Raw genomic sequence first — 13,646 nt, 5'->3', positions numbered from 1 at the left:
CGCTGGGGTCAGGGGGCAGGGGGCAGAGTGCTTGGGGGGAGGGGGCTGTGCTGCCCTCTGCTCCTGGGGCTCTCCTTGCCTCTTTCCCCATAGCCCTGCCCCACCCAGCCTGGTCCACTCCAAGGCCTCAGGTCTGTGCCAGATCAGCGGGGCCATTTCAATACCAAGGCCTCCTGGGCCCCAGAAGAAACATCTGGGGTGGGGAGGCCATAGGGCCCCCTTGCCCTCCCAAAGGCTCCAGTCCAGCCCACAGCAGCCCCAGGACTCAGGCCTGGGAGAAGTAGCAACAGCTGTACCCCCAACCCCTGCGAGGTGGAAGTGGGCCCCAACCCAGCCCCTCCAAGTCTCTTTCTCTTCCTGCCACCTATCTGGCTGGGTCTCTGGCCTTGAACAAATCCCAAGAAAGCCCTCGACTAAACCTCCTGCCCTTTTACCCCCACCTCCTCATTTAACAAATCCCAGGATAGTTCTAGAACCTGTTGACAATGCCTTTTGGCAGTGCCCCACCTGCCTCATTTGGCCTGAGCAATAGAAGCAGGTGGCCGGGGGTCAGTAGTCATTATCCCCCCTCACACCTCCATGCAGACACTGTTGTCCCCCTTTTACAGATGAGGAAACAGGCTCCGAGAGGAGAAATGACTGCCCCAAGGTCACACCCCAGTGGGTGGAGGGTCGAGGGGTACAATGCAAGGTCCAGGTTTCCGCTTTAAGTCTTACATGCCCACTGGGTTTCTAGGCTCCCTTCCCTTTCTCCCCTCCCTACACTGAGACACGTGAACACTCTCCTGCACACCGTCCCCACAACGCTTTGGTGCTTTGGTCTCTGGCACACCTAACTAGCATTGGAGTAGCAGCAGCTGGCAGCAGAGTCTACATGCCCTTCCAAATTCAGGGAGGCTGCTGTAAGAACTCCCGTCTCCGTGCAGCACAGGAGCTGTGGACAGCACCATGGGCATTCCCCCCACCCCGCCCCCGCCCCAATAAAGGCTTATAGATTAGTGACATGTCTGGAGTTGGGGGTAGGTTCTCTTGTCTGGGACAATGCCTCGAGGCTCAGCTAGATGCTGGCGGTGCGGGGATGCGGGCAGCGGGCCCTTACAGCATCTGGAATCAAGGACAAACCACCCCACCAGCCACCCTCTGGACTGATCTTCAGTTGGGGCTACCGTACACCTGTACCAGGAATTACACTCTAAGGGCCACAGCCAACCAGATAACCCTCTGCAAGCCTGGAGACCCCGAGCTCCATCCATTCGCACCCAGCCTCCCACATCCAGTTGGAATGCACATCCAGACAGCTCCAACGATCTGAACTCATGCTCAGAGCCTGGTCTGGCCCAGATTCATCCCTAGACAGCCTCATCCAACAGGGATCCATTCCCAAATCTAAAGTCACATACCGGGGTTGGTGTGTTCGTACATTACTTCTTTCAACAAAGTTTTATTAAGCACCTATTGTGTATCAGAAGCCCTAGTGGTGCAGTAGTTCAGAGCTACAGCTGCTAACCAAAGGGTCAGCAGTTCGAATCCACCAGCCACTCCTTGGAAACTCTATGGGACCCTTCTACCCTGTCCTGTAGGGGCGTTATAGTCGGAACTGACTTGACGGCAATGGGTTTGGTTACTTTGTTTTATTATGTATTATGTCTCGGAAGAAGTACAGCCAGAATGCTCCTTAGAAGCAAGGATGGTGAGACTTCGTCTCACGAACTTTGGACACGTTATCAGGAGGGACCTGTCCCTGGAGAAGGACATCATACTTCGTAAAGTGGAGGGTCAGTGAAAAAGACGAAGATCCTCAACGGGATGGGTTGACACAGTGGCTGCAACAATGGGCTCAAACATAGCAATGATTGTGAGGATGGCACAGGACCTTTGGTGTTTCCTGCTGCTGTACATAGGGTCGCTATGAGTCGGAACCAACTCAGCACCTAACAACATTGTGTGCCGAGGAGCCCTGGCAGTGCGGTGGTTAAGCGCTAGGCTGCTAACCAGAAGGTTCGTGGTTTGAACCCACCAGCTGCTCCTCGGGAGAAAGATATGGCAGTTTGCTTCTATAAAGATTTACAGCCTTGGAAAATCTATACGGCAGTGTACTCTGTCCTGTAGGATCGTTATGAGTTGGAGTCAACTCGCTGACAACAGGTTTGGTTTTTACTGTGTACCACGTCCCTAGGTGCTGCAAATGGTTGGCGGTTTCAATTCACCCAGTGGAGCTAGAGAAGAAAGGTTTGGTAATCTGCTTCCGTAAAGTTTACAGCCAAGAAAACAATACTGAGCAGTTCTGCTCCGTAACACGTGGCGTTGCCTTGAGTCGGAATTCACTCCACCGATCTGGGTTTGGATTTTTAATTAAGTACCAGGTGGCCGATTTACTAAATATGCATACATGGACAATGGAACAAGCTCCAGCACAAGCCCCTATCTCCGAGTGAATCCAATGAGACCCAAACCCCTTTTGGGCAGGAACCTGGCAACAGAGTCGGTTAGTGAGCTGCTCTCACCGTAAATGCTCTCACCGCAGAGTCCTCGCGCCGGGAGGCACGTTAGGGAGACCCTGATGCAGCCGTCACCCTTTCAGGGGAGACCAGAGATGGGACGCGACCGAGATCGCTTCTTGCTCTCCAGCCAGCTTGGCCGCGCACAGCTCGAACAGGGCTGGGGACTGAATTTACACTCCACCCGCATGCACCTGCGACCCTGCCCCATCCAACCAGACCCGAATTCTCTCCAGAGCCACGATGAGCGCTTTCCAGGCCGCCTCTATCCGGTGCCGACCCCGGGGAGGCGTGCTGAAACAGAGCGTCCCGTGGAAGGGGTTTCCGCAGGCTGGAGGCTGGGTGCAGCGGCACTCGGCAACTACAACTCCCGAAAGACTTTGCGACGGACGCCATCTTTTCTCCTCGCCAGGCTGAGCGGCCGGTTCGTGGGAGGGAGACGCCGCGCGTGCATCATCGGGGCGCGCGGCCGCCGTCGCGGGGTTATGACGTGTTGGTCGGGGCCTCGGACTGTCAAGTCTGAGCGCGGCCAGCTACGGGCCGAGGGGCCCGCGGGGCCGGCGCCGCCATGGCAGCCGTGTTCGACCTGGACCTGGAGACGGAGGAGGGCAGCGAGGGCGAGGGCGAGCCAGAGCTCAGCCCTGCGGTGAGTTCCCCGCCCCGCGCGGCTGGATTCCAACCGCAGCCGGCGCCCCGGCGCCCCGCACCCAGAGTGGCCTTCGACCCCTGCAGACCCAGGTCCTTCTCAGGCCCTGGCCCCTGTCTCACCCCACCCTCACCCGCCCTCACCTCTCCCCAACCCTGTCCCCCGCCTCTCCTCCTCACTCCCTGGCCCCTACCCTGCCAGCTGGGGGCGGGAAGCGGCATCCTGGCACTTCCCTTGGCGCTTACCCCTCGGTTTCTCACAGGACGTGTGTCCCCTTGCCGAGTTGAGGTCGGCTGGCCTGGAGTGAGTGAGGGTCGCGTTGGGGGAGGGGGGTGGAGAAGGGACCCTGGGAGTACTGGAGCCTTGCCCCCATCCACTTCTGTGTCCACAGGCCTGTGGGACACTATGAGGAGGTGGAGCTGACCGAGACCAGTGTCAACCTCGGCCCCGAGCGCATTGGGCCCCACTGCTTTGAACTGCTGCGTGTACTGGGCAAGGGGGGCTATGGCAAGGTACTGGCACCTCTCCTTCTCGCCGGCCTCACAGCCTCAGGGTGGACTCGGCAAAGGGTTCTTCAGACGAATCAGGCTTGTCAGTCAGCAGAGCCTCTTTGGAATTCAGAGCTAGAAACAAAAGAGGGAAAGACAGTCTTCTCAGAATCTGTCTGGAAATCTTTCCTGCCCCACCCTTGGATGGGGTGTGGGCCTCTTGGTCCTAATGCCAGAGCTTCAGGGTGGGGCTTCATGAAGAAGAGATGTGGGGAGGGAAGTTGAGCTGCTCTCCCTTGCCCTACAGGTGTTCCAGGTGCGAAAGGTGCAAGGTACCAACTTGGGCAAAATATATGCCATGAAAGTCCTGAGGAAGGTGAGTCATTTGTTCAGCCAGCGTGTACTTACCGAGTGCCGGCCATTCCCAGCCAGCGTGTACTTACCGAGTGCCAGCCTTTCCCTGCCAACGGGTACTTAGTGCCGGCCATTCTCAGCCAGCGTGTACTTACTGAGTGCAGGCCATTCCCGGCCAGCGTGTACTTACTGAGTGCAGGCCATTCCCAGTCTACCCTGCCGGGCTTTGGGACAACAGCAGTGGACAGGATGGAGCCGCTCCCTGAATTGGTGGCCCGTGTTTTTGGCATTTGCTGGCTTGTTGTCTACTGTGATATGTATCGCTATCCAGTAGTTCTCAGCGGGGGGGCAGTTTTGCATTGGGCAACATCGGGAGACATTTTTGATCGTCACAGCTGGGGGCTGTTACAGGCATCTAGTGGGTAGAGGCTAGAGAGGCTACTAAACATCCTACAGCGTGCACGACAGCCCCCTGTGACGCCGAATCAGCTGGTCCCGGATGTGAGCAGTGCTGAGGCTGAGAGACCTTGTGGTAGAGGATACACCAGACCAGAAGAGAACGGTTGCCGATAGCAGCAGAATTATGGAGAAATAAAACAGGGGCAGAGACAGCTCAGAAGGGTGATGGCTGGAGGGCCTGAAGGCGCCCCCTTTCTGACTGGTCCTCAACTCTCCAGGCCAAAATTGTGTGCAACGCCAAGGACACAGCGCACACACGGGCGGAGCGGAACATTCTAGAGTCTGTGAAGCACCCCTTCATTGTGGAACTGGCCTATGCCTTCCAGACTGGTGGCAAGCTCTACCTCATCCTGGAGTGCCTCAGTGGTAGGAGTGGGGGCCCAGCCAGGATGTGTTCAGGGTGCTGGGTGCAGGCAGCATGGGAGCTCTGGGAGAGGCCCTGAGGAGGCCTGACTGTAGAGCCGTTAGGGGCCCACACTCCCCTCTGTCCATCCACACATCTATCCATCCATCCGTCCTTCCCTTCATTCATTCAGCAAACGTCTGTCCAGTGCCTATTGTGTCCCTCACCTGTGTTGGGGGGTAGATGGCTCCGGGGAGCGGTGGGGGTGTGTGTAGAGGCCCAGAGGCTTATTCTGTCCGTTTCTTCTGTACCTTCACATCCTGCTTCTCTCCGCTTTGTGCCCTGCATCCAGTCAGGTCCCAATGCAGCGGGTTCGTTGTCAGCAGCGCCTTCCATCCTCTGCACTCGACGGGATGAGGGGGTTGCAGTTGTTTCTTAACGGGGCTTGGGGCCCGCAGCTCACCCCTTTCTAATGTCCCTTCCACCAACTGGCAGGGTCTTCTAGAGTACGGTTTACTCCCACTACTCCTGCTCAGAATACTGTGGCTCTCTATAACCGCCCAGACAAAGCCTGGCCCTCCTGGCCTCCACAAAGTAGTCCAGGCCTGCTTTTCCCGCCTGTCCCGTCTGTACCAGACGAGCCCCCCGTGAGCTTCTCCTCCACACGCTGCATGCCTCCCACCATCTCAGCATCCCCTCTGAGCCCCTCCACCTGCATGAGACTTTCTCTGTCCCCTTGTGTTGGGATTAATTTTGTCTCCCCATGTCTTCTGCCTGAGGTTTTTGGGTTAAGCTCTCAGAGCCGCTGCCTCGGCCTGGGCCTATCTGAGCAGTCTGTGCATGTCTGTCTTGCCTCTGACTGAGTGTCCTGAGGGCAATGGCTGGGTCTCTTCATCTCTGTGTCCCCAGCTTCACCCAGCACAGGGCCAGGCACCGAGTAGGCATCGGTAAATGTTTGCTGAATTGAATTGAATCCCCACGGCAGCTCTGGGAGGCAGGTAGGGCGGGATTTATGTGCCCCACTCTCCCCAAGAAGAAACCCAGACTTAGAGAAAGAAAAGGGTCTTGATTCCGGCACAGAGCCACCGATGTGTTTCTGTCGTAGGCGGCGAGCTCTTCACGCATCTGGAGCGAGAAGGCATCTTCCTGGAGGACACAGCCTGGTGGGTGTGCCTTCCTGCCTGTCTCCCCCGAGGGGCTCCTGCCCCAGTGCTTCTCTTTACCTTGTCTTGGCTCTGCAGCTTCTACCTGGCAGAGATCACTCTGGCCCTTGGCCACCTGCACTCCCAAGGCATCATCTACCGGGACCTCAAACCTGAGAACATCATGCTCAACAGCCAGGGTGCGCCGGCCTGCACGTGCATGCGTGCAGCTTCGTGTACTGGTCCAGAGACTTCGGGGAGGGCTGAGGAGCCCCATGGGCCAGGTGGGGAAGGCTGGCCTTGAGCCTCCCTCACTCCTCTTTCTCAGGTCACATCAAGCTGACGGACTTTGGGCTCTGCAAGGAGTCCATTCACGAGGGTGCCGTCACCCACACCTTCTGCGGCACCATCGAGTACATGTAAGCGGCAGCTGGCTGAGTTCAGGGGTTGGGGGGACAGTCAGAGGGGCCTGGCCTGACTGAGGGTTCCGCCCGGCCCAGGGCCCCTGAGATTCTGGTGCGCAGTGGCCACAACCGGGCGGTGGACTGGTGGAGCCTGGGGGCCCTGATGTACGACATGCTCACTGGATCGGCAAGTCCAGCCCCCTCATGCGGTGGTTGGGGGGAGTGGGAGGAGACCCCCATCCCGGGGCAGGGGCAGCGGGAGGGCCTGGTGGGAGGCCCACAAGGCTCCTCTCACCTTCTGCCTCCTCCAGCCACCCTTTACCGCAGAGAACCGGAAGAAAACCATGGACAAGATCGTCAAGGGGAAGCTGGTGCTGCCCCCCTACCTCACCCCGGATGCCCGGGACCTCGTCAAAAAGGTGGGGCTGCCTCCTGCCCCTGGTCAGGGCCCCACCGCTTCTCCCTGCCCGCTGCTCTGTATGGGTTCCTGAGTCTCTGGCCGTGGGGGGCCGGTGCTGCCCCTGCCTGGCTGCGGTCTGCCTCTGGGAGGGGACGGGCATCGCTTTTGCACAGCTCTGACAGACCAGAGGCTGACCCTGGAAGGGTCCCTTATCTAAATCTAGTCAGCAGAATGCCCACAAGGAGCTCACTACTCTTTCGTCCTAAGACGTCCCCACAAAGGCAGCTCTCAGCAGTGTACGGGGGAGCTCACCCAGTGTGTGTGGAGCTGGAAGTCCAGTACAGTGCTCTGGGGTGGTGAGAAGGCTTCTCAGAGAAGGGCTGCTGAGCCTTTCCTCCCTTCCCCTCCTCTGCCAGCCCCTGGGAAGCGGGGGAGCACACCACCTCGCCCTGGCCCTCATCCTCTGCCGTTGTTCTTTAGTTTCTGAAGCGGAATCCCAGCCAACGGATTGGGGGTGGCCCAGGGGACGGCGCTGATGTGCAGGTGGGCCTGGGACCACCACAAGGGGGCAGGACGGAGCCTCCAAGGGTGGGGGGTGGGTGCTGGGGCACCAAGGGCAGCGTGAGTTACTGAGGGAGCTGGGAGCCTGACCTAGTAGTGTGTCTGGGGGCATTCCACTCACAGAGGCACCCCTTCTTCCGGCACATCAACTGGGACGATCTCCTAGCCCGCCGCGTGGATCCCCCCTTCAGGCCCTGTCTGGTTAGTGGGGAGCCCGGGAGCGGGCTGAGGACCCATGTCCTGGATGCCTCTGACCCCGGCCCCCGTGGTTGACCCACAGCAGTCGGAGGAGGACGTGAGCCAGTTTGACACCCGCTTCACGCGGCAGACGCCAGTGGACAGTCCCGACGACTCGGCCCTTAGTGAGAGTGCCAACCAGGCTTTCCTGGTAAGTCCTGGGGGCCTGAGGCTGACGGGGACCAGGCAGGGGTCGTGGCTGAAGGGGGGACACTGAGCCGGCCCGGCCTCTGCCCCAGGGCTTCACGTACGTGGCACCCTCCGTCCTGGACAGCATTAAGGAGGGCTTCTCCTTCCAGCCCAAGCTGCGCTCCCCCAGGCGCCTCAACAGCAGCCCCCGGACCCCTATCAGGTACTGTGTGCAGAGGGGCATGCCACTGGGTGGGGGCGCTGCTGGGCAGGAGGCTGCGGCTGGCTTTGGCTCTACCGTCAGCCCCTGGGCGACTGGTGCTGGCCTCGGTTTCCTCATCAGTACCTGGAGGCGTCAGTCCCTGCATTTGGGGGACTTATAGCTGTGTACCCAGGATGGATGGGGAAGTCGGCCCTCCCTGACCCTGGGCCAGCAGGCCCCTCGCTGGGCCTCTGAGGCTCTGACTCTGCCTTGGTTTCCCCCGTAGCCCCCTGAAGTTCTCCCCTTTTGAGGGGTTCCGGCCCAGCCCTGGCCCATCGGAGCCCATGGAGCCCATTCTACCTCCACTCCTGCCACCACCGCCACCCTCGAGCACTGCCCCTCTCCCTATCCGTCCCCCCTCAGGGACCAAGAAGTCCAAGAGGGGCCGTGGGCGCCCTGGGCGCTAGGAGGGTGGGTGGGGAGGCCCCTCCCTGCAGGCAGCTGGACCCTGGGCCTGTTCCCGAGACCTGGGACATGTCCGGCGGAGGGGAGTGAGTGAGGGTGAAAGTGTGTGTCTTTGTCAGGGTGGCTGTGGCTGTGGCCCCTGAATCATGAGTGTGGAGGGCCACAGGCCACAGCTGCAGGGAGGGGCCGCTGCCCGTCTAGGCGAAGCTGTGCCCCTGGGGAATTAAAGTTTGAATCATGGCACTGACCTGGCTATTCTTTTGGACACGGGCAGGAGCGGGCGGGGTCATACCAGCAGGAGCCCCTGCTGGGGAGGGAGGGGTTGCCACAGGACCACAGCACCTTGGGATGGAGACTGGAGAGCTTTATTTCTAAAGGCTGCTCTCTGTTCCGGTGGATGGGGCGACAGGGACGGGAGCAGGTGGGGGAGTTACAGTCTTTGCAGGGTGTGGTTGATGGGTCTAGGGCAGGGCATGTCCAGCTATGGCAGCTTGGGAAGCAGAGGCACAGTGAGTATGGGTGTGATGGAGACTGAGGCTGGTCGCTACAGTGCGGTGACGTGGGGGCCCTGGCCCCCGGCTGCTCTAGTGCTGTCATCCCAGGCTGCGCTGCCAGCAAAGGCGTGTAGGTCGCTGAGCAGGGCCTCGGCGCTGCCCCCCGAGCCCGCCGGCCCATGCGTGCTGAGGCACAGGCCCCCCTCATCGTCGCCGTCATGGGCCTCCTCGGCCTGGTCTGGGGCCTGCCGTGGGTTGGGCCCTTCTCCACACAGCTTCTCCTCTTCCTGGGGTTCAGCCATCCCTAGGCCGCCATCCATGACGTAGTCTTCGGCGTCCTCATCATCCTCCTGCAGCTCAGGGTCATTGTCCGGTGATCCCTGCTCAACCCGGGCCCGAAGCCAGCGACCTGCGGGGCTGGCCCACAGCAGGCGGCGCGTGCGGCCCCACAGCATGGCCCCCAGGCGGGCTGGGTGGTAATAGCCCCCCGAGTCACGGCTGAGACGGCGCCAGGCCAGTGCCAGGCCAGTGGCCAGCAGCAGGAGCAGCAGCAGCAGCAAGACGATGGTGACAGAAGAGTCAGAGCCGTCCTTAGTGCTGCCGCCTGAGCCCAGGGCCCCTGGTAGGGCCAGCAGGGTCCCGAGCCCCAGGGCGCAGGGCAGAGCCTGCAGAGACAGGTGGGGGCTCATCACTTGGGGTGGGGACCAGGCCACGGGCTGTCTGGGTGACTTGCCACTTCCCTCTCGACAATGGAGCCGAAAAGCCCGTCCTTCCCCGGCCAGCAAGGCCCTGGCTGCCTCCCTACCTCTTGCCTCACTGTCCAGCACCCAACCTGCTCCTGCCTGCACCTTTGCCTTGCCTGTCCCTCTGCCCAGATGCTCTCGACAGCCACATGGCTGCCCACCACCTCCTTCAAGTCTCGGTTCAAACGTCGCCCCAGGGAGGCCTCACCTGGTCTCTGTTACTGCAGCCCACCCCACTTGCCCTCACCCCTAACCTGCTCTACCTCTCTCCCGTGGCACTGACCCACTAGGCCATTCTGCTTATCCGTTGTCGTTCCTTGTCATGTCATCTCTCAGAATGTGGGAGGAAGGAGCCCCCAGCAGGAAGATGGGGCTCGGGTCTGCTTTGTTCACTGAGCATCTCCACCCACACCTGGCACCTAGCAGGTGCTCAGCAAATCCTGGTTGACTGGGTCGAGATGGCCTGCCTGCGGGGTCGGCTGTGGGGGAGGGAAGGAGCCCTCGAGGCCAGCGTTAGGGGCTCCTCCTGAGACCTGGGATGGAGGGAACCATTCCACCTGCACTCAGCCTGGTCCCAGGATGGGGGTCCCCGAGGCCCCTCTTCCTTCCCTTCTCGCCACGGGGCTGCCCCAGCTGCAGTGTTTCCGTTCAGCTACACATCCCCGGGGGCCTCGGTGCACAGGGGCGCTAGGGGTTGGGGGGCGGACGCAGCTGCCAGAGGAAGCCTGCGGTTGGAACAAGGCAGCTGGGGGTGTGGTGGGGAGGAGTGCTGGGTGCAAACCTCCCTCCCCCCAACCCTGGGCCCTGCCTGCCCGGACTCCAGTGATGCAAGCTGAAACTGTCCCCAGGTCCCGGCTCCCAAGGGGAGGGGTGAGAGGGTCCATCCTGGGGCCTGGAGTGGGGAGCTGGTGCCACACTGAGAGTCCCGGGGGTGCAGCTGGGAGGGGAGGGGATAAGGCCTGGCTTCTGCCCCTTGCTCACTCTCCTGGGTCTCTCGCCTCTGCCCCTGGGCCCCCCACGGGGCACCTTCCTTAGTTCCTGGGGCCCAGACAGTTGGGCTCTGACCTCCTGCAGCCCGCACCCCAAGATCCCTGTGGGCTCCCACGCTCACCATGGGTCGGCTGTCTTGGTGCTGGGCGCCCACCTCCAGCCCTGGCAGTGTTGAGAGAGAAGTGAGCTCTCGCGCTCCCCACTGAGATGTAGAGAGAGTGTAGGGGTGCCCCGACACTTCCGTTTCCTGCCCATAACACTTGGCCCCACCCTCCCTGCTACAGGACCCTGATGGTGGCCCCAGGGCCTCGTGGGCTCATCTTGATCCACCCAACACCTACTCCACATGTGCCTCAAAGGTCAGGCCTCCAGAAGGAGGAACTGGGAACCCAGCCAAGCACAGGGCATGACCTCGGAGCATCCGCAGGTCTCCTGCCTCAGTTTCCCTGCCTGGCAGAATTCTGGGAACCGATGGCTGTTGGGGAATGTGCACGGCCCCCAGACGTTTCTCTGTCTGATTCCTGTGGGCCTCGCCTGTTCCCACATTTCCAGACTTCCTTTCCCAGCCCCACCCTTGCAGTGAAAGGTCAGACCTAGCTTTTAGAAAGAGAATTTTATTTGGAATGAAAATATAGAGCCCATCACTTCCGATTCCTCCAGGGAGGGGCAGGGGGCTGGGCAGGGACCGGGGGATGGTCCTTCAGAGAACAAGCTAGCTTGCCTTGGTACAAAAATCCGCCACAGTAACAATGATGAGCCAGGTGGGGGCTGCAGATGGGGCCCACAGGATGGGCTGGGGTCGGGGAGGGCCCCTAAACCCACTCCAGAGGCCCTGGGAGCCAGGGGGGCCTGGTGTGACCCCAGAAGCTGAGTGAGAAGGGGGTGGAGGAGAAGGTGGGGGTGGCATCCCTTGGGGGGGAAAGTCCTAGGCATCCCCATTCTCCAGGCGGCCGAGCTGCTCCTCCAGGCGGCCGATACGCTCACCCTGCTCCTTGACCAGTGCCCGCAGTGCCCGCAGCTCCTGCATCACCTCCTCCAGCTTCCTGGCCTCCTGCAGGGCCAGTGGGTCAGGGGCCAGCCCTCCTCAAACCGACCGCCAGGCAGGGCCTGGGGCCCAGAGAGGGCAGCCAATGGTCCAAACCCACCTAGCATCTGAGGCCCACCCGTTACCCCCGCCTGACTGCAGGCACATACCCCCGCTCCGGCGAGGCTGCCGCTGGCAGTGGTCATAGCAGTGGTGGCCGCAGGGGTGGGGGCCCCCGGGCGGGCAGGGGTGGCAGTGGGCCGGCTGTCAGATAGTACGTTGCGCCGGCTAACCTTCAGGTCCCGCTGTTTGCTGGGCACGTAGGCCTCGCGCAGGGAGATGAGGATGGGGTCAGCGTCACGCCCGCTCACCCACTCCTCCGCCTCCAGGGCCGCCTCTGGCCCGGCTGTGTCAGGGTATAGATCGTCCTGGAAGAGGTCCGACTGGGCCGGGGGAGGTTGCGGGGGGTGGGGGCAGCAGGATCAGCTGGGGTCCTGCAGCCTCGGGCAGGGAGCCGCTGGGAGAAACCATGTCCCCCAACTGATGCCATCACTCACTCATCACCATGGTCTCTGGAGGAGACCCAGCCACCCTGGGGAGGGGGAGCAGCGGCTCTCTTTCCCACTACACTGGCTGCAGCGGTTCGGGCCCCCAGCCCTGACCTCTCCTAAGCTTATCTTGGGGGCAGCAGGGGAACCTCAGCCACTGAGCCCTGTGCGCCTTCCGTCTCTTCATGGTCCCTGAGGCCAGGTGCCTTCCCCAGCCCCCACTGGTCCCATAGCCCCTGTCCCGGCTCTGGCCTCATCTCCTCTCAGTGGGACCCTGGGTGGCCACCTCCTCACCCATCTCCTGATCTCCAGGCTTGCACCCTGCCTACCACCCGTCCTCCAATGGCCTGGCCCTGAGCGACCTTTCTAAAGCTCAGCTCTCTTTTCACTTCCCTTCTGGACATCACCAACAGTTCCCCCAAGCCTCCCCCAGCCTCCCCAAGCAGGCTGACACACCCACCACTGCAGGCTGCAGGGCCGGCTCCGGAGCTTTGCGGGAGCCACATATGTGCCCCACGGACAGGGAGCTCCTGGGACGGGCCCCAGCAACCTTGATCATGGCTCTGCTCACTGAGAAGGCGCCTGGCACGCTGACTGGGGCCCTCACTAAACACTTGTGGAAGGTTCACAGAAGCTCACCCAGGTCACGTGCAGCCTGCTCCCCATCACGGGGCTCTCCTCCAGCCAGACCCCACCCCCCACGGTCCCTCTCTCCATTCCCACCCCCGCTGCAAGGCTCTGCCTCCTAGGGGAAGCCCTCTATGACTGCCACGACCTCCGCAACTGTCTCCTGTGGCTCCCCGGGGGCAGGGCCCTCAGCTTACCCCGTGTCCCTTCCCTGCTGGCCTCCCACCAGCACAAATACTGGGTTGGGTACAGGGCATGCTGACATCTGTCCCGCCCACTGGCCACGCCTCCCACTCACAGGCCTCAGCCCAGGACCTCCCCCCATGGACCCATCTGCTGGAGAAGGGGGGGTGGGTGGCCTCACCTTTCTTGGCACAGTCATGACAATGGGCTCACACTTGCGTTCATGCAGTTTATAGAACCTGGAGAAGGGAGAGGGACCCCATCGGCTCTACTGGCCCCCTCCACCCACCACTCCCATAGACTGACCTCCGACCTCTGGGCAGCTCCTAAGGGCTGACTTCTGACCCCTAGGCTCTTCCCCTGGGGCTGCATCCTGACTCTGGGCTCCCAGGGTCTGCCACCTGCCCCTGGCCCCTCCTGAGGGCTGCTCCTGCTCCTAGTCGCTTCAGCCTGACCTCTCACCCTGCCCCCAAGCTGCTACCCAGGCTGCCCAGCCCCGGAGCAGGGCCCTGCCTCCACCCCAGGGGCCGGTGCCCCTCTTACCGGGCGATCTCGCACTTGCTGACCTCCAGGCCCCTCTTGGGCATGCTGCCCATGCCCCTCTGGGGCTCTTTGCTGGTGAACGTGTTCAGGAAGTGGATGTAGGGGGGCTCGTCTGTGATCTCAAAGTACCGGATGCTGGAGTCACCCTGGAGTTGGCGGGGCGGGG

General features: G+C 61.5%; 3 protein-coding genes across 4 annotated transcripts in view; 1 reads left to right on the top strand and 2 right to left on the bottom strand.

Moving 5' to 3' along the window:
- Nucleotides 1–2,983: 2,983 nt before the first annotated feature.
- Nucleotides 2,984–8,577, top strand: RPS6KB2 (ribosomal protein S6 kinase B2). Of its 2 annotated transcripts, none has more exons than XM_004383656.2 (15): nt 2,984–3,144; nt 3,407–3,447; nt 3,536–3,656; nt 3,940–4,008; nt 4,664–4,811; nt 5,894–5,951; nt 6,030–6,130; nt 6,259–6,349; nt 6,431–6,521; nt 6,646–6,753; nt 7,215–7,277; nt 7,419–7,496; nt 7,576–7,683; nt 7,772–7,884; nt 8,150–8,577. In XM_004383656.2, the coding sequence occupies exons 1-15, from the start codon at nt 3,067–3,069 to the stop codon at nt 8,328–8,330; spliced, it is 1,449 nt and encodes a 482-aa protein (XP_004383713.1). In that variant the 5' UTR covers nt 2,984–3,066; the 3' UTR covers nt 8,331–8,577. The 2 variants fall into 2 exon arrangements, with proteins under 2 accessions (XP_004383713.1, XP_023593924.1); XM_023738156.1 differs by having other exon boundaries at nt 2,990–3,144; nt 7,832–7,884.
- Nucleotides 8,578–8,588: 11 nt separating this feature from the next.
- PTPRCAP (protein tyrosine phosphatase receptor type C associated protein) lies at nt 8,589–10,760 on the bottom strand. Its single transcript, XM_012557647.2, has 2 exons — nt 10,677–10,760; nt 8,589–9,487 (listed from the first exon to the last, which is right to left on the bottom strand). Exons 1-2 carry the CDS (start codon nt 10,677–10,679, stop codon nt 8,873–8,875), a joined length of 618 nt encoding a protein of 205 aa, XP_012413101.2. The 5' UTR covers nt 10,680–10,760; the 3' UTR covers nt 8,589–8,872.
- A 391-nt stretch (nt 10,761–11,151) lies between these two features.
- CORO1B (coronin 1B) overlaps nt 11,152–13,646 on the bottom strand; it is a 5,503-nt gene continuing 3,008 nt past the window's right edge. Inside the window, exons 8-11 of the mRNA XM_023738274.1 lie at nt 13,481–13,626; nt 13,119–13,176; nt 11,750–12,022; nt 11,152–11,606 (exon numbers count right to left, since the gene is read on the bottom strand). Coding sequence (XP_023594042.1) covers nt 11,481–11,606; nt 11,750–12,022; nt 13,119–13,176; nt 13,481–13,626 — 603 coding nt within the window. The 3' untranslated portion in view covers nt 11,152–11,480. The remainder of the gene's footprint in view (nt 11,607–11,749; nt 12,023–13,118; nt 13,177–13,480; nt 13,627–13,646) is intronic.

This window comes from Trichechus manatus, unplaced genomic scaffold (genome assembly GCF_000243295.1).
Source record: "Trichechus manatus latirostris isolate Lorelei unplaced genomic scaffold, TriManLat1.0 scaffold00113, whole genome shotgun sequence".
In the NCBI taxonomy this organism is placed as follows: domain Eukaryota; kingdom Metazoa; phylum Chordata; class Mammalia; order Sirenia; family Trichechidae; genus Trichechus; species Trichechus manatus.
Note: the sequence above shows the minus strand (reverse complement) of the source record. Positions and strands in the feature narration are given on the sequence as shown.

Bases quoted from the DNA above. Each gene is read 5' to 3' on its own strand.
- RPS6KB2 (XM_004383656.2), top strand. From the start codon at position 3,067: ATGGCAGCCGTGTTCGACCTGGACCTGGAGACGGAGGAGGGCAGCGAG. The intron at 4,812-5,893 runs GTAGGAGTGGGG...TTTCTGTCGTAG, and splicing joins CATCCTGGAGTGCCTCAGTG to GCGGCGAGCTCTTCACGCAT. The intron at 5,952-6,029 runs GTGGGTGTGCCT...TTGGCTCTGCAG, and splicing joins TTCCTGGAGGACACAGCCTG to CTTCTACCTGGCAGAGATCA.